General features: G+C 49.4%; 2 protein-coding genes across 3 annotated transcripts; one reads left to right on the top strand and one right to left on the bottom strand.

The window, feature by feature from the left end:
* Nucleotides 1-5,702: 5,702 nt before the first annotated feature.
* On the bottom strand, nt 5,703-24,687 carry Acp7 (acid phosphatase 7, tartrate resistant (putative)). Of its 2 annotated transcripts, none has more exons than XM_013149909.3 (13): nt 24,556-24,687; nt 23,057-23,351; nt 14,961-15,161; nt 14,591-14,773; nt 13,525-13,648; nt 13,237-13,299; nt 13,031-13,145; nt 12,845-12,952; nt 12,708-12,762; nt 12,560-12,627; nt 12,404-12,475; nt 9,268-9,405; nt 5,703-7,682 (listed from the first exon to the last, which is right to left on the bottom strand). In XM_013149909.3, exons 2-13 carry the CDS (start codon nt 23,163-23,165, stop codon nt 7,617-7,619), a joined length of 1,302 nt encoding a protein of 433 aa, XP_013005363.1. In that variant the 5' UTR covers nt 23,166-23,351; nt 24,556-24,687; the 3' UTR covers nt 5,703-7,616. The 2 variants fall into 2 exon arrangements, with proteins under 2 accessions (XP_013005363.1, XP_003467303.1); XM_003467255.4 differs by lacking the exon at nt 24,556-24,687 and adding an exon at nt 23,962-24,099.
* LOC106027120 (thyroid receptor-interacting protein 6-like) lies at nt 23,175-24,597 on the top strand. Its single transcript, XM_063252440.1, has 3 exons — nt 23,175-23,180; nt 23,534-24,318; nt 24,453-24,597. The coding sequence occupies exons 1-3, from the start codon at nt 23,175-23,177 to the stop codon at nt 24,595-24,597; spliced, it is 936 nt and encodes a 311-aa protein (XP_063108510.1).
* Nucleotides 24,688-25,583: the final 896 nt, after the last annotated feature.

Raw genomic sequence — 25,583 nt, 5'->3', positions numbered from 1 at the left:
AGTAAAATGGCTGACAAATTCTGTGAGTCCCTGTGACTGCGTCAGGTAATAATTAGCATGGCCACTGTCTCAGTTACTTTTCTCTCATTGTTGGGACAAAATACCCAACACCCAAAATGAAGGAAGGAAAGGGTTGTTTAGCTCACTGTTTGTGGAGGTTTTAGTCCATAATCAGCTGGCAGGATGGTATGTATGACAGCAGGGCAACACTTCAAGGCAGCAGCAGGAAAAAGCAGCAAGAGCAAAAAGTAGGAAAGAACAAGCCTCTTTTCCTCCCTAATACTGCACACAGGCCACCCCCTCCAGGATGGGTGTAGCAATCACACTACCTCCATGCCCTCCTTTTGCACAGGATCAAGGATATTTACAAAGTAAGGATCCTGGCTCCCTGTTGAGTCTCTTGGTTAAATTTCTAACTTCCCATGTTTGACACAATGTATCGACCATAACAGGTGCCAAACTTGGTGAAACCCTGTGATTGACAGAGGAAATTAAAAGTCTGCCAAACAGTGTAACCTAGTATGAATTGAAAGAAAGGCCCTGACAAAGCAACTAAGGATACTCAGAGATTCGAAGGTCACCTAGGAGAGCAGCATAGATAGAACTTTGAGCACAAAAAAGGGGAAAATAAACTGAGCATGGTGGCACACTTCTGTAATCCAAGCACTTGGGAGGCTGAGGCAAGAAGATTGTTGCAAGTTGGAGACCAGCCTGGGCTACAAAGTGAGCCCAGAGCCAGCCTGAACTATATAGTGAGACCCTGTCTCAAAAAGACAAAAAAAAAAAAAGTAAACTAGTATAGGTGGCTACTCAAGCAGGAAACCAAGTTCCCAATAGGTATTTTTCCCAGAAGAATGAGAAAGCTGAGCAAAGTATCAAGGAGAAAGGATATACAAGGACAAAAAGCAGACGAAACTCTAGGTTGCACACATAGAACTTGAACAATCTGCTTCACACCTGGGTTAGTAACAGACTCTCGGGCAGCTATTAACTGATTTATACCAGCAATGAGTGACCAAAGGCTAGAAAGAAAAGGAGAGAGAAACTTGAGGCAGACCTGGGGTCTCTCTTATCAGTTCAGGAAAACACGGAGCCCGTGAGCTTCCTGACAGGTTTTTCTTGGCACTATAGAGAAACAAAGGCAAGAAGAAAAGAAAAAGGCCTTTATTATAGGCACAGGATGGGAGGGATTAATAGGTTTGACAGGGGATGGGGCTCGAGGGGGGACAGAATGACGTATTGACAGCTGATTGGGGGAATGCTAGTGCAATAGAAAAGGGAGCAGTTCAATTTCAGGCTTGAAAGAAGAACGCGGAAGTCAGTACTCAGGGGACACGCTGTCGTCGCTCTGAGGCCCAGTGCCATGTTGGGCAGAGGCCGCGCTGAGTTTCATGTGGGCGGAACTCATCACTTCCCCTCTCCAATCCTGCATGGTGGGACACAAGAAACTGTCCCCAGAATCAAAACTTCCAGAGTTCCCCAGCTTCCAGTAGATTTTTATCACCTTCTAGCTCCCTGTCTCTCTGACAACCAACATCAAAAAAAGTTAAAGGATTGGAAACCTCCAATAGATGTCTTAAGAGAGAAGGGACAAGAGTGGGGTTTGGGCTTTCCCAGGGAAAGAAGTAGGGAAACAAGAAAAAACTAAATCAGTCCTTCTCACCTAAATCCATAGATTTTAGAAAAGGACAGAACCAAAACCTTGCTCAAAGGCCTTACCTTGCTGGCTGGCTTCATCAAAATGTTACCAGGCTCTGGGTTTCTGGGTTATAGAGGTTTTTCTAGGTTGTTTCAAAGAACTGGCCAAAAAAAAATGCCAAAAGTAGTGGGGTTTTACATTTTATTAAAGGTAGGAAAAGAAACACGCTCTGCAGAGTAATTATGAGCCAATAAGAAGTAGGAAAAGAGGTATATTCTGCAGAATGAGAGCCAATCACTATGAAAGAGAGAGGATAGTAGCCAAGAGGTTAATGGAAGCCATCTTTTGTATCCTCCACTCCTTAGACAGACATAGGATCTAGACTGACCGATCAAAAACCTCCTTTGGTTCTCCCAAGCCGCACTGGAGATACAGTAGCATTCCCTGATTGGTCCCAGGTGCAGGGCTTGGGTACACATCCTAATTCTGCATGATTGATAGGTCACATCTACTTGCTCGGTCAGCTGGCCATGCCATAGTCTCCAGCCTAGCTATTAAGTGCATTTACAAATATGCAAACACAGGCACAGAGAGGTTGTATAATTTCTCCAAAATCTCACCAGCAGCCTGGCGTCAGGGTTTGGATTTATCTTCTTTTTCACAGAAGAAATAAATAATACACAAATCATCATCAACAAAGTACATACATACATATACACACACACATATATGCATATATGTATATAACATATAGTAAGGTGATGAAGAGACATGGTTTGTCTGGCAGCCTCCTGACGCTTCTCCAGCTTCACCTCCCTGGAGCCCAGGGTCTCTGGCTGTGCAGGCTCCCTGGCGGGTGTGCACTGGCTCCTCGTGCTTGCTTTTTTTTTTTTTTCTTGTACCAGGAATTGAAACCACTACCACTTGCTTGCCAGGCAAGTGCTGTGCCGCTGAGCTATATCCCTGGCCCTGCTTATTTATTTTGAGACAGGGTCCTGCTATGTAATTCACACGGGTCTCAAACCTGCAATCTTCCTGCCTCAACCTCCCAAGTGCTGGAATTACAGATGTTCACCACTGTGCCAAATAGAAGGAATTCTTTTTTTTATTTAAAAAAAAAGATTAAGATAAAAGAGGTTATAACAAAACAGGTCAGAACAGAACAATTTAAGCAACATAGTGTTTCACCACAAGACAACCTGACATAATAGTAGCTACCATAGTGTCACTTTCCTTGAAATATTTGAGTATAACTTCGTATACTATAGTATCAAACATAAGACAGTATAAAACCATTCAAGAGAATGAAAATATTACAGGGTATTCAGAACCAACTAACAGAAAATGAACAATGGTTTCTATATTATCTCCTTGTCCATAAAAAATTTTGTTTATACTATCACATATAATAAAATCCAATAAGATACAACATGATAAAACTGATGGAGACAGAAGAACAAAATCTTGGTAGGACTTCAAAACAAGATGATATTAAATCAGCATTAGCTATTATAATGTCTTGTTTTATTCAAAATAGCTGTTCATACCATCACAGACAATAAAATCAAACAACCCAGAATAAAACCATTCCAACTAATGAATGAGAACATTATAAGACTTCAAAGCAATATAATGGGGAATCATGATTACCACATACTTTTATGTATTCTTACCATTTCTTACACTAGAGAGACTATTTGGTGAGTTTGATTTATTTCACTTATGATTATGGTCTCAAGCTGTGTCCATTTATTTATAAATATTTCAATGTAATCATTCTTTATAGCTGAGTAGTACCTCATTGTATAAAAATACCATAACTTTTTTATCCATTCCTCAGATGATGGACACTTAGGTTGTTTCCAAGATCTGGTTCTTACAAACTGTGCTGCTATAAACATGGGTGCACAAATATCACCATGGTATGATGTTTTCAGTTCTCTCGGAATATGCCCAGAAGTAGAATAGCTGGGTTGAATGGGACTTCCAATCCCAGTTTTTTGAGGTATTTCCAGACTGAACTCCAAAGTGGTGGCACCAGTCTACACTCCCACCAACAGTGCAGAAGGAATTCTTAATAGGTACAGTGCCTTGGGTGAATTGCAAGTGTATTCCATGAGGAGTTAAAGAAGTTGGTTTTAAAAGACTCCAAACTGTATGATGCCATTTGTGCATCCTGGGAAAGGTAAATCTAATCTATAGTGACAATAGTAGATTAGTTGCTGCCCGAGGCTGGGACACAGAGGGAGGATCCAGTGCACAGAGACAGGAAGGAATTGTTTGGGTGATGGAAACGTTCCCTCTTTTTGCAGTGCTGGCAATGGAACCCAGGATTCTATGCAAGCACTCTACCTCTGAGACACAACCTGAGGCAAATGTTCTGTATCTTTGTTTTTGGTTTTTCCCTAAGGTACTGAGCTTTGAACCTGGAGCCTTCACATGAGCTATATCCCAGCCCTTTTTATTTTTTATTTTGAGATAGGGTCTTGCTAAGTTGCTAAATTTCTCAGGCTGGGCTCAAACTTTCAATCCTGCCTCAGCCTTCCAGACTGCTGGGATTACAGGTATGCATCACCCAGCTGGGCTTGTTCTGTGTCTTAATCGTGGTGGTAATTTCATGGGCATGTTCATCTGTCAAAACTCATCAAAATGTGCACTTTAAAAAGGTACGGGTAGTTGTATTCGGCTATATCCCAATAGTTATATTTAATAGGATGTTAAAAGTGCAGTGGAATAAAATACAGATCTTAGTTACTAATAATATATCGTACAGGCTTATTAACTGTAACAAATGTACGATACTAACATAAGATTTTAATAATAGGGGGAGCCGGTCAGTGGGGTGTATGGAAACTCTACTCTCGGCAGATTTTTTTTTCTTTGTAAAATTGTTCTAAAACGTAAAGTTTATTTTTTAAAAATGAGGAAATGCAGCATGGATAGGCGACTTTATGCCCATGTTCATTTCAGCAGGCAGGAAAAGCAGGTCTCGGCCTCCCACGCCAGATGGCAGGATTCTGGTTGGTCTCGCAGCCTCCCGAGCCTCTCCCAGCTTTAGCTCCCTGGAGCCCCAGGGTCTCGGCTGCTCAGGCTCCCTGGCAGGTGTGGCACTGGCTCTGCATGCTTGCCTCCCTCGTGCCCAGCTGTGGAGCTCCCAAGGGCCGGACCTTATCTGATTCACCTAAATCACCGTCATTCTTCGGTGGGCCCACAGCCAGGGACTGCACCTTGTTGGCCTTGTGGCTGCGTTTCCTACTTCCTCTGTTAGCCACCCAGGGTCGCTGATCACCCAGGTGCTGCCTACTGCCAGCCAGGGACCCAGAGACCCGACTGCCAGGGGCCCAGGGACCCTGGGGCCAGGGAAGCAGATCTGTGAACAGCCCCTGTGGTCTGGGGAGCTCCTCTTCTGATGGAACAGACAAAGACTAAATAAATAAAGTAAACATATCTCTGCACAGGCACTCACAAGATCTAAGTGTTCTAGAAAAAAACAATAAGTCATGGAAGAGGGACAAGAAGTGCTCGGAGACAGGCTTCTCTCTCCGTCAGAAACTCTCTCTCTCTCTCTCTTTCCCTGGTACTGTGGATCGAACCAGGACTTTTACACTGAGCCACACACTCCCCAGGCCTGTTTGCTTCGATTTGCTTTTTCATTCTGAGACGGAGTCTCACTAAGTCACTAAATTACTTGTATAGGGCTTGAATTTGCAATCCTCCTGCCTCAGCTTCCCGGAGTGCTGGACCAGGGCCCAGCGGTACAAAGCAGGGTGTGTGATACAGAGGCTTGTATGTGAGCAAGGGGTACAGGAGGGGATAAGGGATGAGGGCGGGGAGGAGCCGGGGCTCAGCGGCCACAGAGGCCCTGAGCAGCTGTGTGTGGGGAGCAGAGTGTCACACAGGGAGGGGGCGGGGGACCAAGCCGGGTGGGGGCAGCATGACAGGACCAGGACAGGGCTTGTGAGAGCAAGGTAGAGGGGTTCCCGGTAGACTGTATAAGCCTGGCACACCAAACTTACCAGCTGATTGGCTGTGGGACAGAGAGAAAAAGAGTCAAAGAAATAACAAGGTTTCCAAGGTGGTTTAATCCCGAGACAATGCACAAAGTATTACCACTCACATGAGGACATGGGACTCACAGGAGGGGTTCCACAGGGAGGGCAGAGCTGGGCCGTCTTCACATTCTGTGGATCCCACCCCAGCCTGGGGGCAACGTGACAGACCACGGTGCACCCACCCGAAGTGACTCTGGCTTGTGACCTCAAGGCCCCAGCCTGCTCCTCCGTGGCCTTCCCTCACAGTGGGCAACCTGGGTTGGGTGGGCCACCTGCAAACTCCACAGGACATGACCCCCAGTGTCGCCTGGCCTGTGGTCACCTTCATCTAGGCAACAAATATTAAGTGACCAGAGGAGCTGGGTTATATTGGGTGCAGCTCTCACCAGCCCTCCAGTGAGCTGTCACCTGGCCTGACAAGTGGCCCAGGAGGCGCTTGTCTGTGAACAAAAAGTCCCTGGTCAGAGACCCCCAGCCCAGGAGCAAGAGGGACAGGGAATAAATGAAATCTAAGAGGGCACCGTGAATTGTGAAGAAGAAGGGACATGGAGTGGAGAGGCCTGTGTCAGCTGAGGTCACCGTGAGGCTCAAAGGGGGACACTGGGGCCAAAGGTGTGTATCCACAGTGGCCAGGCGCTTGGCGTGTTCCAGAAACACCCTGGAGGCCAGGGTGAGGGAGCTCAGATTAAGACTGGAAGAGCCCGGAGCTGTCCAGCACAAAGGAGGGAGAGCGGGGAGGTGTCCACAGGGCTGGGAACCCAGGGCAGGCAGCCCACACCGGACACTGCTGGAATCCGACCACTGGATCAATCAGGAATTCCTCCTCTGCTCAAGGCTGCCCAGTGGCTCCACCCAAAGCCCTCGCTGGGGCCCACAAGGTGCCCCACCCCCAAGTCCCTCTGCTCCTGCAGCATTAGCCTCCGGGCCAGTGTTCCAAAGGTCAGCCTTGCCTCATCCCAGAGCTTTGTACAGTTCCTCCCTCAGGCATCGGCCCACCTGTCTCCACCTTCATCTCTGTCTCCACAGAAAACTAACCCTTCTCTGTCTCTCTCTGTCTCTGTCTCTCTCTCTCTCTTGCCCGCCTTTGCTGAGTTCATCAGCCCCATAACCTCCTTATTTAAGGCTCTTCCTGTCCAATTCCCAGGTTGCAATGTTTTTACTCCATGAAGACAGTGAGGTGTCTTGTTCAGGGCTGGCTTCTTAGAACTGAGAACCCAGCCTGGCACAAACAGATGTTCAATAAATCGTGGTTGAATAAATAAAAAGAAGAAAAGGGAAGAAATTGACAGGTCTGAGAGCTCCTGAGACCCCTTGGTCCCCAGCCAGAATCCGGAAATGTTATTGTGTCCCCTCCTTATCCCCCCTCTTCCCACAAAAGGGAGCACTGGCTGAGAAACTGAGGTGCAGAAGGACATTGGGTAGCACTTCCCGGCCCGGCCCGCAGAGGTGGGTGCCAGGTTTGAGTGACAGAGGGGCAAGACGGGACGAAAAGGTTGCTGGCGCCACCTGCTGGGAAGCAAGTGCATGACGGCTGAGCCCACACTGCTGCCTTGCAGCTGGCGATGCCCCACACTGGGTGGGCACCGAGTAGCGGGGGCAGCTCGAGGCATGGCCAGCAGAGGTGGGAGTGCACAGGGGCACAGCTGTAAGCCTCTTTATTCTGAGGCACTTGAGTACCCAGCCCGGTCAGTGCTAGGAGGAGGGTGTGTCGTGCTGGCCCGGGAGCCTGCATACCTGCCCTCCCTCCACAGCCAGCTAGGACTCCCATGTGTCCGGAGGAGAGAGAGCTGCCCTCCCTCAAGCTGCATGCAGCCCACATGGGATCTCTGGAGGGCAGAGTCGTTGGGCCTGCCCTGACCAATGAATGTCCTGTTGCACCAGCCAAGGCAGCAAGGCCGAGATCCTGACGAAAGCAGCCTGCATGCCTAGTGGTACATCATCCGGCCGTGCAGAGGTCTCACCAACCAGAAGTCATCTACAATCTTCCCATCCTGTGAGGAATAAAAACAGGGAAGGCAGTAAGGGCTGAAAGCTCAGATGCTGGATATAAGTGATGTGGGTTCAAATCCCATCTCTGCTGTGTGATGTTGGGCAAGTTGCTAACCCTCTCTGAGCCGGTTTTCCTTATTTGAAAAGTAGAGATGATAATAATAGTATCACAGATGTGAGAATTCAATGAGATGTTTAATCCCAGGGTTTAAAGGTGAGCCCAGCACATGGTGAGATGCTAAGCGTGGGCTATTATCATTAAAAGCACATATTCCTGGCTTGGGTTCCAGGACTTAAACCATCTGTGGTCTTGAGCACATGACTCCCTGAGCTCTGGCACCATGTTATACACAATGGGGACAGGAGAGAAAAACAACGGTTCAGGCCCTCTTCTGGGAACAGCTCGAGGGTGTGCCCAGGGAAGGCTGGGCACGGTGTGGCTCTCAGTAAGCGGCAGGGCCCTATACGGGAAACAGTCTTTAAGCTCAGATCCAGCTCTGCCACCCTTCAGCTGTGTGACCTTGGGACAGTTACTTCCCTTCTCTGAGCTTCAGCTCTCTCCCCTGTGAAATCCAGCGCTCTGGGGTTGTGGTGGTGTCTAAAGCTCTCAGCTAGTGCCGGGACACAGAAGCACTTAATAAATCAAAATGTTCTCATTATTTTAAAACCACAAAGAAGAGTGAGCCGGTCATCCCTGGGCTCCATCCAAGCCTGTGTCCCTGCCATGCCACATGAGTCATATTGCCCGGCCCCTGCTTGTCACCCCCTTCTCCCTCTCCTGCCTGCCAGGAGAAAGATGTGCTGAGCCTGGCACTGGTGCACTGTGCTGAGCCCTGCGTATACACATGGGGTGGCCCAGAAGCAAGATGTGTGTTTAAGTAAAGAAAAAATTACTAGTCGGCTGTGGTGGTACATGCCTGTAACTCCAGTGCCCGGGAGGCTGAGGCAGAAAGATCACCATGAGTTTAAGGCCAGCTTGAACTTTATAATGAAACTTCATCTCAAAAAACCAGAATAAAAAGAATGATGGGATAAATGTGGTCAACCTAAAGAAGTATTTTTAGAGGAATTAGTGGCAATGTATCTTGTATTGTAATACATTAAAAACAATAAACAAACTAGGCATGGTGGCACATATCTCTAATCCCAGCACTCAGAAGGCTGAGGCAGGAGGATCACTGTGAGCCAGCCAGGGTCACAAAGTGAGTTCAAGACCAGTCTGAACTGCATAGTGAAACCTTGTCTCAAAAAGACCAGAAAGAAAGAAAAGAAAACCATGACAAATGTAATAAAACCCATTAAACATTCATCATATTTTTGATCACACTTCATAAATTATCCAAGGCCTATGTAATTCTGTGAGGTAGAAACTATTATCACCCCCATTTCATAGACGGGAAAACCGAGGCTCAAAGAGGTCAGATGAGTTGCTCAAGGTCATGCAGCTCAGGTAGGTACAGACCAGAGGCAGCAGGATCTGAACAAGGATTTCTAACCCTACAGTCCCAGGTTTTATTATTTATGTTTGATTCCAAGAAAGTTTGGACCACTCAGCTCCAGAACACACTGGGCCTGGCCCCCACTAACCTGGTCATCAGACACTTGCTGGATGTGAAGGTGGGTCCCGTTGAGGATGTGCATCCGTGTGTACCCATACTCCTTAACGCGCACCGCGCTCCAGGGCCTCGGCTTGATGACAAAGGGAGTCAGACGTTCCTCACAGCCCTGCGGGGAGACTCGGTCAGAGCCCAGAGCCGGGGGCTGGATTGGTTGGGACCCAAAGTAAGCAGAAAAGACTTCCCAGTCTGGCCATTGCTGCCCCCCAGAAAGACAAATTCAGCTGGGTTTGGTGGTGCACACTGTAATCCTCACACTCTGGAAGGCTGAGTCAGGAGGATCACAGCCTTAGCAAGAGCTTGTCTCAATATAAGAAATGAAAAGGTCTGGGAATGTAGCTCTGGGGGAAGGCCCTGGGTTTAATCCTTAGTACTAGAAAACAAAAAAGACATTGGATAAGACTTGGCCACAAGAATGCTCACAGCTGAGCCTGTAGGCTTCTAGAAAAGTGCAGGGCTGTATAAGATTGTCTGCTACAGGCCTTTCAGTAAAAGCCCTGACCTAGAGGCCTCTGAAATGCCCACTGAGGGAATCAGGCGAATAAATTATGGCAGAGCCATCACTAAGCAGGGTGAATCAGAAAGATGGTCAAATGGTTCAAAGGGCAAAACGTGAATACAGAGAACAGACAGAATCACTGAGTCTCAGCTCCAGCTGCATGGCAGACAAATCAAAGAAAGAGTTTGAAGTCAGGCTTGGTAGGTAGCACAGGCCTATATATATAATTCTAGCACCTCTGAGGGGCTGAGGCCGGAGGGTTACAAATTCGAGTCTAGCTGGGCAACTGGGTGACTGAGGGAAACCCTGCTTCAAAATAAAAAATAAAATAGAGGCTGAGGGTGCGGCTCAGTGTGAAGGTCTTGGGTTAATCCTGGGTACCACAGAAAAAGAAATTCACCAAATTTCCCCCAGCACTGTCACAAGTGATTGAGGCTTGCCCAGGATTTCATCCACGAGGAAAAGAGCAGTGGGGAAAATTTGAGAAATCACAAGATGTGTGCACAGTTTCAAAGTATGTCTCTTCTTAATTGCTTATTAATTACAGAGGAAAACAAGAGTAAGGCCTGACTACCTTAGCAAGTGACCTAACGCCACCCTGACTTGGAGCTGGGCAACAGGAAACTCAGAGAAGTCAAGAGGCATCCTAAGCCTCCGGATGGATGCACAAGGACACAGTTTGAGTTTTGTAACCAGAAGTATACAATTTCCATCCGGTGGCAAGCAAATATCAGACAAACCCAGACCAGGAGAACTGCTACAGAAAGACTTGGCAGGAACTCTTCAAAATTGTCAAGGTCATGAAAAACAGAGAGAGAGAGAGAGAGAGGACCAGCAACTTTTCTGATCAAAGGAAGCAAAAGAACGATCACAGATCACAGACTAGATCTTGGGCTGGGGGCGGGTGAGGTCTCTGCTTTGATTTAAAGGGTGCTAATAGGGTGCTCACCAATTTGAATGAGGTCTGTAGATTAGATAACAGTTAGCAGTGCCAACTCCTTGAATTTGATCATTATTCTGCAGTGATGTGCAAGCTTATTTTTGAAGAAGAAGAAATACAGAGGGGTAAAGGACATCATGTTTACAATTTACTCTTGATTGGATCTGAAAATATGATAAAATGGAGATGGAAAGAGATGAAAACAAATGTGTTTAAGTGTTTAAATTTGGGAAATCATGGTGAAGGGCAAAAGGAACATCTTTGTGTTATTTTTGCAGTTTTCCTGTAAGTTTGAGATGACTTCAAAATTAGAAATGAAAGAAAAATCCAGTCCACGCTGAGCAAGGCGCGAAGGGCCATCAGCTCGGCATGGAGCTGGGGAGGCCGGGCCATCAGGAGCTCCGCCTCGTGGCCGGCCCAGGTGGTGATGCTGGGTCCTGCCCTCAGAGACTGCAGGATCCAGGATGGGGTCCAGCCATGGGGTTGACCAGGCATGGTGTCACATGCGTGTAACCCCAGCACTAGAGAGGCTGAGACAGGAGGGTCACTGTGAGTTTGAGGCCAGTCTGTGCTATATATTGAGTTCAAAGTCAGCCTGAATTGCATAGCAAGACTTTGTCTTAAAAAGACATAAATAGATAAATAAAAGCTCCCAAGTAATCCTCCCAAACACAGAGGATGAGAGCCCCTGGAGGTATGAAGCCTAAAGAGTGGGCGATCCATACCACCTCTTTGTCTAGACGACTGCTCGTTAGTACGTACAGAAAACCTTGTAAACACCAGCCAAGAGACACCAGCAGGTCAGGGCAGGGCTGAGGGGGTGGTGCTCGCCTCCTGCCCTCTGGCTGTTTGAACTTTATGAGTGAGAAAATAGCTGAATCCAGGACCAAGCAGGGAAATCATAAGATGACCCTAAGGGCTCCCGGGCCACCCATGCAGTGAGGAAGGACAGGAGCAGAGGACGCTGGGACTGGGGTCAGAAGCAGACAGGAACCCATGTGAAAGCTCCCTGTGGCCAGAGCTGAACAGTTTCAGCATCCAAGGAAATAACAAGAGGATGGGAACATAATCCACAGATACAATAAACAAAATAAATTACTCCTGAGTCCATGCTGACATAATGCATTAACCAGCTACGAGAATGAGGCAGGGAAATAACTCTTCTTTGTGAGGAGGACCCCAATTAATAAATCTGGGAAGAATGAAGAGAAAAAAAAAAAAACTCATTACACTTTTGGATGGTCTAAAAGTATTTTCCCCAAGACTACCTCCCTACTGGGGATTGAGCCTAAACTTGCCACTGAATTATCTGCCAGGTCCTCCCTTTTAAAATGTTTTTGATTTTTCATTTTGAAGCAGGGCCCGCTAAGTTTCCCAGGCTGGTCTTGAACTTGTGATCCTCCTGATTCAGCCTCCTGTGTAGCTGGGATTATAGGTGTGCCTGGCTCCTCCAAAACAGGTAATGAAAAATAAGCTCCAGTGACTTTTTGAGTACACAGTGATCCCTGTTGCCCTACCCTGTTAGATGGCCACGCGACCAGCAGTACCAGTTTTAGGCTGAGAGGAGGTGATATCCAGTGTATAAAGATACCCAGGTTGGTACAAGATCAGCCCTCAGGAGTCAGAGGGGAGGAGCAAAGGCTGCCCCTCCTTGCCCGCCCAGCTCACCGCAGATCCCGTGATGATGTGGACAGGACCTCGAGGGCGGGTGTAGGGCTGGTGGAGGCTCCCATTAAATACCTGGAGCAGGGAGCAACGGGGTGAGCACCTCACACAAGCCACACTGACATCAGCCCCACGGGCCCCACCCTCCACGCGCCTCACCTCATAGTTGTAAATGGGCCACAGCCGTTCATACGAGTGCTCATGAGCCCACAGCTCCAGGTCCACCCCTGCCACACAGAAAGTGGGAGTCAGGCCCCACACGGGGAGGGGCAGAGTACGGGGCCGGGGAGTCTCTTGGGTCACTCACCATGCTTGTAGAAAAGATCCTCCAGCCCATACTTGCCTCTGAGGCCTCTGCGGACCTGGTGGGAGGTGGCAGGAGGTGAGGGGTGGCTCAGGCTGACCCCGGCCCGCCTCTCAGCACCCCGGGGATGGGAGGCTCACCTTGCTCTCATACATTGTGCAGTCATCCAGGTCGGCGTTGGAACAGTACATGGGCCGGTGACCCATGGTGATTATCCACGGCCGCGCTGCCCGGTTCTTATTGGCCTTCTAGAGAGGAGGGCCCAGAGTGAGGGCTGTCGATGGGATCAGGGGTGTGGGGTGGAATGGGACTCCCCATCAGCCTACCTGGAGGTCATTTTCCAGCCAACGAAACTGTTTCTGAACCAGGTGGCGGCCGTATTGGAGAAAGAAATAGACCTCGGTGGAGAAGGAGATGATGTGGGCTGGACCCAGATCCCAGCTGGAGAGGTCAAAGTTGGGGCAGGGGTCAGAGGCAGAGTCTCCTCTGCATCCCCATCCTTGCAGGCAGCAAGGCCAGCACCCCGGGTTACCTGTACCACAAGCCTTCATTGTCCCCTGGCATGCTGAAGCGAGCCTTGTAGTTAGAGAAGTTGCTGGAAAAGGAAGAGAGGGGCAGCGGTGAAGGCCTGCACGCTGCAGCTCTGCTCCAGGCCCCACTGTCACGGACCGGCTCCCAGGCCACCCTGGCTTCTCCTCCTGCTGCTGCAGAGGCAGCGCAGCGCAACCAGACAGCCCATCTCTGGTCGTCTCATTGCCTCTCCCCACGGTGAGTCTGAGAGGCCCAGCCCTCCGCCCGCAGCCCGCACCCTCGTCCTCACTAGCGCTGCTCGTGATTTCCGGGGCACGTCATGTAGGGCAGGCTGGCAGCCACGGGCTCAATGAGCTGCATGAATCTGTCCCCAACTCGGGCATTGTCCTGATCCATGTTGTAGGCGAAGTCTCCTGGGGGACAAGGAGAGGGTGAGGCCTGACCCAGCTCTGCTCTCACCAGGGTGGAGGGACCTGGCAGCTCGGGGCATCCGCAATCCCGCCTCACACCATCCGCATGTGCTCTGAGCCTCTGGGCCCCGTCCACCCAGGATGGTGCCGTCTGCTGCGCTCTGTCACACCAGTGCCCATCTCTGTCTGCCTGGCGCCCCCTCCCAGATCAACCACAACTTGCAGCTCAGTGCTGTGTTCGTACCAGGCACAGCTCCAAAGGTTCTGTCTGTGCCAGCTCCAAAGCACCGTTGGAGGAGGCCAGTAAGTCATCCCCATCCCAGAAGGAGAAACTGAGGCCTGGAGTCACAGAGCTGGTGAATGAAGACCCAGGAATCAAACCCAGAGAGCCTGAGCCCACACACAGATGAGGGCTCCTCGCCTCCTGTATCCCATTCTTTGACCCCTCCATAACGGTGGCAGCAGGAACAGTGGAACTAATGTGTAAGTACTCAGTCATCACCACAGCCCTGCAAAGACTAACCTTACCTCTAACAGTAACGGAAGCAGGTAGTAATACCCAGGGAAATCAGTGCCCACAGCTGTGAGGGCCGGAGCAGGCTTTATTTTTATCTGTTTTTGGTGCTGTGGATGGAACCCAGGGCCTTCTCACTGAGCTATATCCCCAGTCCTTTTTATTTATTATCAAGATAGGCTTTCAATAAGTCACTAAATTACCCAGGCTGGGCTTCAATTTGCAATGCTCCTGCCTCAGCCTCCCAAAGTGCTGAGATTACAGACCTGTGCCACCACTGTGGCTTGGGAGCAGCAATTTCCTCCTGGCAGTCTGGGGAACCAGACAGCCCATCTCTGGTCAGTCTCATTGCCTGTCCCTGCAGAGCCCCCCATAGATTCCTGTCCTGGCTGGGAGCCCCGCAAGCCCTGCCCACGGAGCCGATGCCTCACCCACATGGAGAATGGCATCGTACATGCCCTGCTGCGTGTCCCTGCGCAGCCGCGGGAGGGCCTTTGCGTTGTCAGCCCCCATGTCCCCGAACACTGCCAGCCGGGGGCTCCAATGAACCCCCTTCTTCAAGGCCTTGAAGCGGAACCGATGACTCCAGCCTTGGGCGCTGCCACAACGGTAAACTGAGGAAGAAGACAGGCCACAGTCAGTGGAGGGGAGAAGGCCCCGAGAGCCCCGCTCGGTCTCCAGATCTTTCTACCTCCCACTACCCTGGACCCGGGCAGGAGCGGGCAGCTGAAGGATCAGCCTAGTGGGGCCTCGGCCAGGGAAGCCGGGGGCCTCCCCAGGAGCCCCCAGCCTGGTGCTCACCGTATTGGACCCCAGGCAGCAGCTTCCGCAGCGTCACCCGATGGATGTAGAGCTTGCGCCGCTGGACGCCCCCGTCCACGAAGGGGGTGTGGGTGCCCTGCGCCCGGAGGGGCAGCGGCCCGGACAGCTGCATCCCGAACTGCACTTCTGAGCGGGCTGGAACCCATGTAGTCCAGGTCACAGTCATGGAGCCTGGCTCACCTGGGGCGAAAGAGACAGGGAGGGTTTGGACAGGAGGCCAGGGACAACAACAGCGATCCTTAACTCTTAATGGTTAAGGACACGAGCTCCGGAGCTGCCCAAATTCAATCCCAGCATCTCTATTTCCAAGCTGCGCTTTCTTAGTTACTTGACCTCCCTTGCCTCCACTTTCCTATCTATAAAATGGGATAATAGTATCTTCTAGTCTAGAAGGTTGTTATGAAATTAGACGGGTACGTATATAATCAACCCATTGTATCTTTGGGTTCCACATCCTTGTGGACTAACAATATTCAGAAAAATAATTGTATCAGTACTGAATACATATAGACATTTTTTTTCTTGTGGTTGGTCCCTAAAAAAGCACAGTATAAGCCAAGGGGGCACATGCCTGTAATCGCAGCACTCTGCCAGAGAGTCAAGAAGATTCCAAACTTGAGCCCAGTCCGAAAAATTCGGCAACTTGGTGAGACCTAGTCTCATAATAAATTTTTTAAAAAGTGGGGGAGGACTGAAAACGTAGCTCATTCTGAATGCCCTGGGTTCAGTCCCAGTATTGCAACAACACAAAACAAAAAGACACAGTCAGTCAAGCAAATGCTTACATAACATCTGCATTGTGCTGGGTATTGTAGGTAATCCAGAGGTCATTAAATTACACAGGAGGGTGTGCACTGGTCATGTGCAGATACTGTGCCATTTTATACAAGACTCAGGCATATGCAGGCCTTAGGAGCTCTGCAGGGTCTTGGAACAGTTCCCAGTGGACAGCAGAGCCGCCCGATAGTAACTCACAATTCTTATTATGGTTGAGGTATGGGGGTGAGCCAATGTGGTTACCACTGCTCTTGACTGTGTGCAAGCCTTGTGTCAATACTCCAAACACATGATGCCATTCAAGGGATGCCAGTGTGAGTCCTGGAGGCCAGCCTGGTAGTACCAGCAGTGACAAAGGTCACTGTGCTGAGTCTAGAAGTCTAGAGCGTGAGGAATCCACACCATGTAAAAGGGACAGTCACCCTTCAGCTCTGGAGACAGGCGCCAGGCAGAAAATTGGTCTGGTGCCACCAAACCTATTGATTTCCAGGGTAAATCTTCACACAGTGGTTTCTTATATCCCAGGAGCACGTATACTGTAGCTAGACACACACAGCCAGAGTTTTAAATTATGGCTCATTATTGGTAGCAACTGAGGCTTTCAAAAATGCCACATTTTGGCAGATGCCTGTCATCCCAGCACCCTGGGAGGCAAAGGCAGGAGAATCACAAGTTGGAGCACAGAATGGGAAAGACCCTGTCTCAAAATAAAAACTAAAGCCAAAGTACCTGGGCATAGTAGTGCACACCTATAATCCCAGCAATTGGGAGGCTGAGGCGGGAGGATCACCATGAGTTTGAGACCAGCCTGGGTTACATAGCGAGACCTTGTCTCAAAAAACCAAACCAAAATAAAAAGTAAATAAATAAACTCTAAACATCAGTGAGATAGACTATGCTGCAAAAAATTTTTGAAAGGGGCTGGGGATTTAGCTCAGCGGCATAAGCGCCTGCCTTGCAAGCAGGCAGTCGTGAGTTCGATCCCTGGTACCGAAAAAGACGAAAAAAAAATTGTTTTGAAAAAAATAAAAACAGGGCTGGGGATGCAGCTCGATGTGAAGGCCCTGGGTTCAATTCTCAGTACTGGAAGCAAAAACTATGGGGTACTGCATACTGTTAAGGGCTGGGTGCTTTCTCCAGCAATATGAAAACACAGATGCACAAAGATATTCATGGTAGCCCTGATTGTAATTGCAAAATTCTGGAAAAAACCCTAAATGCCCAAATATAGAAAAGTGAGTGAGTATCATCCACACAAGGGCATAAAAATGAATGAAGACAAGTCTAGGAATTGCTACACTGATTTTCAGGACATACTGTTAAATCAAAAGAAAGCAGAGTGCCTGGGCAGGGGGATTATACTCTGTAATCCCAGCCCTCTGGGAGGCTGAGGCAGGAGGGTCACAAGTTCAAGCCCAGCCTGGGAAACTTAACAAAATCCTGTCTCAAAAAAAAAAAAAACAAAAAAACAAAAAAACAACAGTTGGGGATATAGCTCGGTGCTGTCTAACATGCAAGAGGCCCTGGGTTCCACTCCAGTGCTGGGTGGAAAAAAGCAGCAAAGCACTATCTTTAACACAAGAAATATAAGCAAGTAGGCATCCCAGAACTCTGGGAGGCTGAGGCAGGAGGACTGCAAGTTTGTGCCCAGCCTGGACAACTTAGTGTGTTAACAAGACACTGTCTCAAAATTATAAAAAGAAGGCCGGGGATATAGCTTAGCAGCACAGTGCCTGCCTGGCAAGTGAGAGCTCCTGAAGTCAATTTCTGGTTCAAAAACATTTTTTCAAGGGACTATGGATGCAATTCAGTGCAAAGGATATAATCCCCAGGTTCAATCCTTAATACTATGAAAGAAAAAAAGCAAGAAGAAGGGGAAGGGAAGGGAAGGAAAAAGAAGGGAAAAGGAAATATTCAGACGAATATTCATTTGCACAAAAGAAATGCAAAATGAACACGGCGGGAAGGAAAGCGAAGGGTCACAAGCCAGCACGGTGGGGAGACCGTAGGAGGGCAGTGGGACAGGAGTGGACAGCTGCGATGAGGAGAGACCCCGCTCAGAGGAAGTCTCTGTTAGTGCAGGCTCCCAGAGTCACGGTCATGCTTGAATTCCCTCATCCGCTCCCAAAGGAAAGCCCAGAGCGGGGTGGGGGGTGGGGGGGGACCGGAGCAGAATATGAACACTGACACGGGGACCAACCGTATAAAAGTGAGCAATGCAGGCCGCCTCGGGGACTGAGGGCGACAGATCGCCGTGGGAAACAAGAGCCCTGGCTGCCCCTCACCCCCCAGGCCTGAACACACAGAGCACTGTGGGCTGGAGGCTCAGGTGCAAGGCCAGCACAGGGGCTGGGCAAGGAGGGAGGGCGCAGCAGGGGTGAAGAAAGCTTATGGGTGAGGAGGGAGGAGGCGGTAAAAATGATACAGACCGGGGCTGGGGGTTTAGCTCAGCGCCATAAACGCCTGCCTTGCAAGCAGGCAGTCGTGAGTTCGATCCCCGGTACCGATAAAAAGGAAAAATACAAAAAAAAAAAAAAAAAAAAAAAAAAGATACCGACGTCATGTGCCAGTCCCCTGAGACAATTATGTGGGTCATAAGCACAAACTAATAAAGAAAGAAAAGCAAGCAGGGAAGTGGAAGGTAACATAAACCCGGGGTGATGAAATCGGGGGTATCAGCCTGGCCTCCTGGTACGCAGGCCATCGCCCTCCTCTGTGTTGAGAGAAATCCGCACACTCATCGCCCACTAGCAAAGTGCTTTGGAGCGCTCAGATCTTGGTTTCTAAAGACTCAGTCGGGCTTAAGGATTGCTGCAAGTCTGAAGCCAGCCTGGGCTACATAGTGAGTTCAAGGCCAGCCGAGACTGCAGAGCAAGACCCTGTCTCAAAACAAGACAAAGCAAACCACAAGCAAAAAGAAGCAAACAAAAAACAAAGCCTGTTATCCAATGAAGGAACTCAGACTAAACGGAGAAATAAGCGATTCTAGGACTGGGGCAGAACCTAATTTATGGTGTCAGGAAGGAAGGAAGTACTCCAAACTCCGTGAGCTTGATGAAAGACTATGGAAACCAATCTGAAGAAAGTCCTAGAGCTCATACCTGGGCTTTATGAGCTGCAGAATAAATAATATCAGTATGGGAGTTTTACTTAGTGATTATATCATGGATGGAGTAGGAAAGGATAGCTCTTCCTTACATTAAAATTTTAATTAAATATATAAAAGATGCAGAGAAAATTAGAATATCACAATCTAACACCACTCTAATAATTATTGTAGACAGGATCTACTCTTGTGTACAATTATTATATACAAAAACTAGTGGGCAAACATTCCAAGGATTTAGTAGTTCTGAGCAATCTTCTCCAGCTGCTTATTAACCCACAAAGGGTAGAATTGTAACTTCAGAATGGAGGAAGCCAGCAGGCACCTCCTGAGCCAGCCGATCAAGGACCCCAGCGCCAGGAGCAGCCACAATCCACAGTCAGGCTGGACCTTCTGCTGTCATCCTGGGAACAACACACATCACGTCTATGACTGCCTGCCCAAAACACAGAACTTAATGCCAGTCATGAGACAATATTGGACAAATCTCCAGTGAGGCCTGACAAACCCCACATCTGGCAAAATAAATGACCAGTACTCAAAAACAACAAGACCACAAAAGATAGAGAGTTCAAAAGTAACAGGGGTAGGACACCAAGGAGACAGCCACTAAATGCAACATGAGATCCTGGGTTGGATCCTGCAAAAGAAAAAGATGAGGCAGGAGGATTCCAAGTTTGGCTCAGCCAGGGCATCTTAGTGACTTAGCAAGACCTTGTCTCAAAATTAAAAACTTAAAGAGCTGGGGATGTAGCTCAGTGCAGAGTACCACAAAACAAAACAAAGACAAAAAAAGCAGACATCTGTGGAAATACTGGTAAAATATGACTGAGGTCTGTAGTTTAATCAATAATACTGCAACAACATTGATTTCCTCATGTTGTTTTTAGACAGACCTCACTATGTCGCCCAGGATGACTCTAACTCCGGCAATCCTCCCGCCTCAGCCTCTTCAGTAGCTGGGCAACAGCTGCACAGCCCCGCACCTTCCTAGATTTCTGGCCTATATGTAAGATGCTGGGATTAAATGAAACCGAGAGAAGCGCAGATAAGAATTCTCTATAATATTTTTGGAACTCTTCCGTTAATTCTAAAACTAACACAAATCTCCCACATGTAAAAATGGTTAATGTTGGAAGAGATGGAAGTCCTTATTATCCTGATTTGACTCCTATGCATTGTGTACCTGTGCTGAGTCTCCTAATGTATCCCATAAAGATGTACACAGAACCATGTTTCGGCTAAAACTACACGCTAATCAGAGTAGATTTAAAAGAACTCTAAGTGCAATGTTTACTACGACAACCAAAATAAACTTGTGACAAGTGTCAACTGGCTGGCATGACTTCTGCATCTTCTAGACCAGTGTCCTTTTATTTTTGGTCTTATCTGTTCTCTTGTTTGGCTCAAATTGGCTCTGCAAAGCCAATTTTTCCCTTACTCCTTCAACCAGAAGAAGAAGAAGAAGAGGAAGAAGAAGAAGAAGAAGAAGAAGAAGAAGAAGAAGAAGAAGAAGAAGAAGAAGAAGAAGAAAAGAAGAGGAAGAGGAGGAAGAAGAGGAGGAAGAAGAAACAACTATCATCACTGCTCTGTAAAAGAAAAAAAATTGGTACAAAATTAAAAGCTTTAAAACATCAATCGTGGGTTCTATCTGCATTCAATTTCTGGGTTGTGTGACCTTGAGCAAGATTCTTCACCTCTATGAGCCTCAGTTTATCTTTTGTAGAATGGGAGTAATGATAGTACCTCTGGCTTAAGATGAGTGTGAGGTTAAATAAGTGATCTATGGGAAGCAAGCAGGACAGGGTATTTGCTGTTTACTACTGCGAAGGCCGTAGAAGGTCCGCTGATGTGTCACCGGGTCTCCACAGCAGGGCCGGGAGGTGAGGTTTGCTGTCTTGCCCTTGTAGAAGTCCCCAAGCAAAGTGCTGTGCCTAACCCGACCTGGCCAGCAAACGCCACACCACTCATTCACAGGATTCTGATCCCCACTGCAAAGGGCCTTTCAGAAGTTACCTTCTTTGGCAGGGTGTGGCGGTGCACACCTGTAAACTCAGCACAGTGCGAGGCTGAGGCCGGAGAAAACAAGTTCAAACTCACTCACCCTGGGCAGCTTAGTAAGACCCTGTCTCAAAAAACAAACAAACAAACAAACAAACAAACAAAACAAAGCCAAAAAACCACCCAGTGTCACCCACTGCAAAGGTGCTGGATTAAACCCCAGCGTTGCAAAAACAACCATGAAAACAAAACAACAACAACACAAAACTACTCTCTTTAAAAGTGACAAGTGGGGCGGGGGATTTAGCTCAGTGCGTAAGTGCAAGGTCATGCATTGGAACCCCAATACAAAAAAAAAAGTGACAAGGGGCTGATTGTGACGACACACACCTGTAGTGCCCAGTACCCAGAAAGCCGAAGCAGAAGAACTGCTTGAGCCCAGGAACAGGAGGCTAGTATGGGCCACATAGCGAGACTCTGACCTCAGAAAAGGTGTCAAGGACATGAGAACCCAGAGAAGCCCGAGAGACTGCCACAGACGGGAGACTGGACACTCAACGCAACATGGACCTCCAGTTAGAACAGAGACATTAGCAGGTTGGTACAATTCAAAGTCTCACTAATCACTTGCTGTCAATGTTAATTTCTCGGCTTTGACCTTGGTACCACGGTTAGAAACACCCACTAAAGGGGAGATAAGCAGAGGCTACACAGCAGCCCCTTCCTATCTCTGGAACACCTCTGGAAGGTAAAATTATATCAGAATAATATTTAGCTTTAAAAAAAACCTGCACATTGTTTTGGTGCAGTATCAAAGAAAGGTAGTCACAATTATCTGAAACTTCTTAAAAGTCATCCCCGCTGCCTCAGTCATGTGTCTGTGTGAGGCAGGATTTCCCTCCTCCTGTCCTCCACAGCAACTGCTCACAGAAGCCTGAGGGGAACTAATCCAAGAACCCAGGCATCTGCTCAGTCAGACTCAACACAATCTAAACAGACTTTGTAACTTCATAGCTGCAATTGTTATACACGGTCTTCTTTGGCAAATAGAGGGCTTTTTCCACTTAAAATGGCATTTACATTAAGCCAGGACTAGCTGTATGTGCCTGTTTTCCCAGCAACTCAGGAGACTGAGGCAGGAGGGTTGGAGCTCAAGATCAGCCTGGGCAACATAATAGGATCTCTTCTCAAAACCAAACAGAACATGTCATTTATATCCACACAGAAGAGATTTTTTTTTTTTGTCTTTTTCCTTTTTATCGGTACTGGGGATCGAACTCATGACTGCCTGCTTGCAAGGCAGGTGCTTATGCCGCTGAGCTAAATCCTCAGCCCCCTACACAGAAGAGATTTATTATTGTTCATTTAAATTTATTTTTTATTTTTTATTTTTGTCTTTTTGAGACAGAGTTTCACTATGTAATTCAGGCTGGCCTTGAACTCACTTATGTAGTCCAGATTAGCCACAAATTCACAGCATTCTCCTGCCTCAGCCTCTCGAGTGCTGGGATTGCAGGTGTGCACCACCACGCCTGGCTCTCAGAGGGTCTTGGTAACTGGGAGAAGGGTCCTGAGGCAGGAGCGTGTGAGAATCTCTGCTGTACACCAACCTCAGCCCTGCCATCCTGCAGGTAGTGACTCATGGACTCCTCACCCTGAGGTCACACTCCTGTCACCCCACTGTCCAGATGAGAAGGCTGAGGCCAGAGAGAAAAAGTCACTCAGCCAAGGTTACACAGCACTAAGTAGCAAAGCTGGGATTCCAGCTCGTGCAACTCGAACATAGAGAGTGCAGTGCCCAGGCCCTCAGGCTGTGCGCCTCACTTCTCCAAACAGGAGCGAGAAGTAGCCCACAGGGAAGAAGAGCAGAGGAATGGAGCTCCAACCTCTGTCCTTCCCTGGTTTCTTCCACAGCTGATTATCAGACCAAGTGCACACTAACATTCCAGATCTCCCAGATCCAACAGTGACACGAGATAAATAAAGGAGTTCCATTGGGAGCCAGGGAGAGCTCACGATGGGCCGGACACCATCATCACTTTCCATATAGACCCATGACATTTTAATCCCGTTTCACAGAAGCAGACAACTGAGGCCCAGGAGGAACTGAAAAACCGCCAGCCAAGGATTTCCAGGGTTCCTGAGCCCTAGCTCCTTGGGAAAGGCCTCCTGAGGGGTCACAGACACTTACCTGGGTAGGACAGATGGACATGCTCTGGGATAGCGCTGGGGGTTTCCGGGGCTCCCTGGACTCCCATGGAGAAAAGAAGGAGTAGACACCAGCCAGAAAGTGGGTGCATGGTAGGGCGATGGTGGTGGACAGAGAGGGGAAGGAAGGGCTGTGGAGTGGATCAAAGTCCGGGTTCCCTCAGCAGGGAGGAGAGTGGAGGGAGCTTAGCAGTGCTGTCTGTCCGACTGTCTGTCTGTGCGTGGGGCCAGGAGGCAGGGCAGGAAGAGGATCTTCAGGGGGCGTGGTTATCCGGAGGCTGGAGGGAGAGAAGATGACAGGCTGAGGCCCCGGCAGCACGGGCTCCCGACAGTGCGCCTGGCGCTTTGCATAGATGACCGGGAGCCTCGCAGCATTCCTGGGAGGTGGTGGCTACCCTGGTCATCACCTCCCGTCACAGAGAGGAAACTGAGCAAGCCGGTGATTCAGTGGCACTGCTAGGGTGATGCGGGGCCCAAACTGAACCCCCACAGGCCTGACTCCCCAGCCCTTGACCGAGAAAGAGATTTGGAAAAGGGAGCCTGGGGGCGCCCCGCGCTGGAGTGGCCAGGCCAGGCCCAGCATTCCATCCTGCTGTTAGGGACCCCAGTTTCTTCTCTCTTGCCCCCCAGATTCCTAGCATTGCATCCTTGCGGTCAGGGACCCCATCTCTCTGGATTCCACCCTCAGCCTTTCGTTGTGGTCAGGGGGACCCCCGATCCTTCTGAAGTCCAAGTTCCGGGGGGGTCCCCTCTCCCCCCTTCCTGTCAGCCTCACCCCGCTTTCTGCCCCAGTCCTTCCGGTCCCATCCGCTCCTGCTGTGCACCACCCCTCCCCACCCCGCACCTGCTCCCCCTCCAGGTGCGTCTCCAGCTCCCCCTAACCCTGACCTTCCGGGCTGCAGCGGGACTGGAAGTCGGGGGGCTGGGGCGGGGCGCCCTCGGGACCCGGCTCACCGTCGGGGATGCCAGCCGCGCTCGCTCGCTCTCCGGGCCCGGCCATGAGAGCCGCCGCAGTATTTATGAGTTTGCAGGTGCCCAGGCTCCCGCCGCCCACAGCTGCCAAGCCCGGAAGGACAGGCCGCCTCGGGGTGACGGGCTCCCCAGACAGCCGGCCCCGGGCCCCACAGGTTGGGCCGGTCCCCGGCGCCCCACGCCCACCGGTCCGCCCCCTCCCCAGGGTGGGGCGCAGGAGGGGGCGCGGGGAGGTCTGGAGCTGCGGCGCAGCCGCCTCCCCGCGGGACACAGGTGAGCGCGCGGCGGGATGCATAAGGCTGAGGCCGGGGTGCAGAGCCCGGGCTCCCGGGGAATCCCCATCCTTCCCAGCCGGCGGTCAGAGCCTCCGTCTCAGGGTGTGCTTCCTCCTTCCTTCCTCCTTGCAGACTGAATCCTGCTCCTCCTAGGCCCCCCCGGGCATCCATAAAGCCAGGTGAGCGGTGTTCCGTGGGCCTGGGCGGTTGTGCGTCCGCATCCCTGTTTGCTCACCTGTGGAAGGAGGTGGTGGCGTCCCTACCCACAGCTGGGTGAGGATGCTCAGGGTTCCTGCTGCGCCCCCAGCCAGAGGAGCGGCTTATTGTTACCAGCGCGCGCTCTCCAGAAACTGCCCTGCGGTCGGGGTGAGGACAAGGGGGAATCTTCCCTTCAGTCAACCTACTGAGCCGATCACGCTGGGGTGGCGCCTCTAAGTGTGTTCGGGAGCACCCCGGTGGGGGGCAGGGGACGTCCGGGGTATCGAGTTTCATGTGCTCCCCGCTCCTGTCTGTAGACACAGTGACAGCCCGGTTTGGCTTTGTAAATTGTTGGTTCTGCCAGTCAGAGCCTGGCTCTGGGGTGGAAAGGACCCCCAGACGAGCCTTTTGCACTGTGGAGTTTGTGTTTCAGCTTCAAAGACAGTAGAAGCAGCTGTCAATCAAATTCCAGTACCTTTAACCCACTCTACTGTGGTGGGCACCTCCCTAATTTATTATTTTTTTTCCTATAGTCTTCTAAAATGGAGGATTCTTAACTGTTTTTGTGCTAAAGCCGCCTGTGGCAAGCTGGAGAGGCCCCTTCCCGGGATCCTGTTCTTACATGCATAAAATAAATACACAGAATTATCAAAGAAACCCGTGCTCCTGAACTATGCACAAAGATTTTTAAAACAAATATGCATGTGCTCTTTTATTAACTCACTAAGCTGAAGTCCACTGCCAGGTCCAAAAGAACAGAGTAACTCTGAAGTTTTGATGGCTGTACGGAAGGTGAAGGATTGTCATGAAGACTAGAAAACACCTGTGAATTCTCCTCACGCTAGGACTACTAATATACTGTGGTCTGTTGGGCTTCTCGTCACAGAAGGATGTGCTCAGTTGTAATTACAGCAGTGGTTCCCAAAGGTTTTACTTCTAAAAAGTATGAGTATTTTGCACAGGTGGATTATGCACATGTGGAGTACTATTTACCACGTAGGAAAATAAAACGGAGGTGTTTTTAAAACACACACACAGACACCATTAGCCATCAGCGATGAGGTC

The sequence above is a fragment of the Cavia porcellus genome, unplaced genomic scaffold, assembly GCF_034190915.1.
Source record: "Cavia porcellus strain 051 isolate PalLab524CR breed Dunkin Hartley unplaced genomic scaffold, mCavPor4.1 scaffold_7, whole genome shotgun sequence".
Classification (NCBI taxonomy): Eukaryota; Metazoa; Chordata; class Mammalia; order Rodentia; family Caviidae; genus Cavia; species Cavia porcellus.
The sequence above is the reverse complement of the archived record's forward strand: the minus strand, read 5'-3'. Positions and strand labels throughout refer to the sequence as shown.

Bases quoted from the DNA above. Each gene is read 5' to 3' on its own strand.
- Acp7 (XM_013149909.3), bottom strand. From the start codon at position 23,165: ATGCACCCACTTTCTGGCTGGTGTCTACTCCTTCTTTTCTCCATGGGA. The intron at 13,649-14,590 runs GTGAGGCATCGG...CTTGTCCCCCAG, and splicing joins CGATGCCATTCTCCATGTGG to GAGACTTCGCCTACAACATG. The intron at 12,763-12,844 runs GTGAGCCTCCCA...ACCTCCCACCAG, and splicing joins GCACAATGTATGAGAGCAAG to GTCCGCAGAGGCCTCAGAGG.
- LOC106027120 (XM_063252440.1), top strand. The intron at 24,319-24,452 runs GTGAGCGCGCGG...TCCTCCTTGCAG, and splicing joins CGCCTCCCCGCGGGACACAG to ACTGAATCCTGCTCCTCCTA.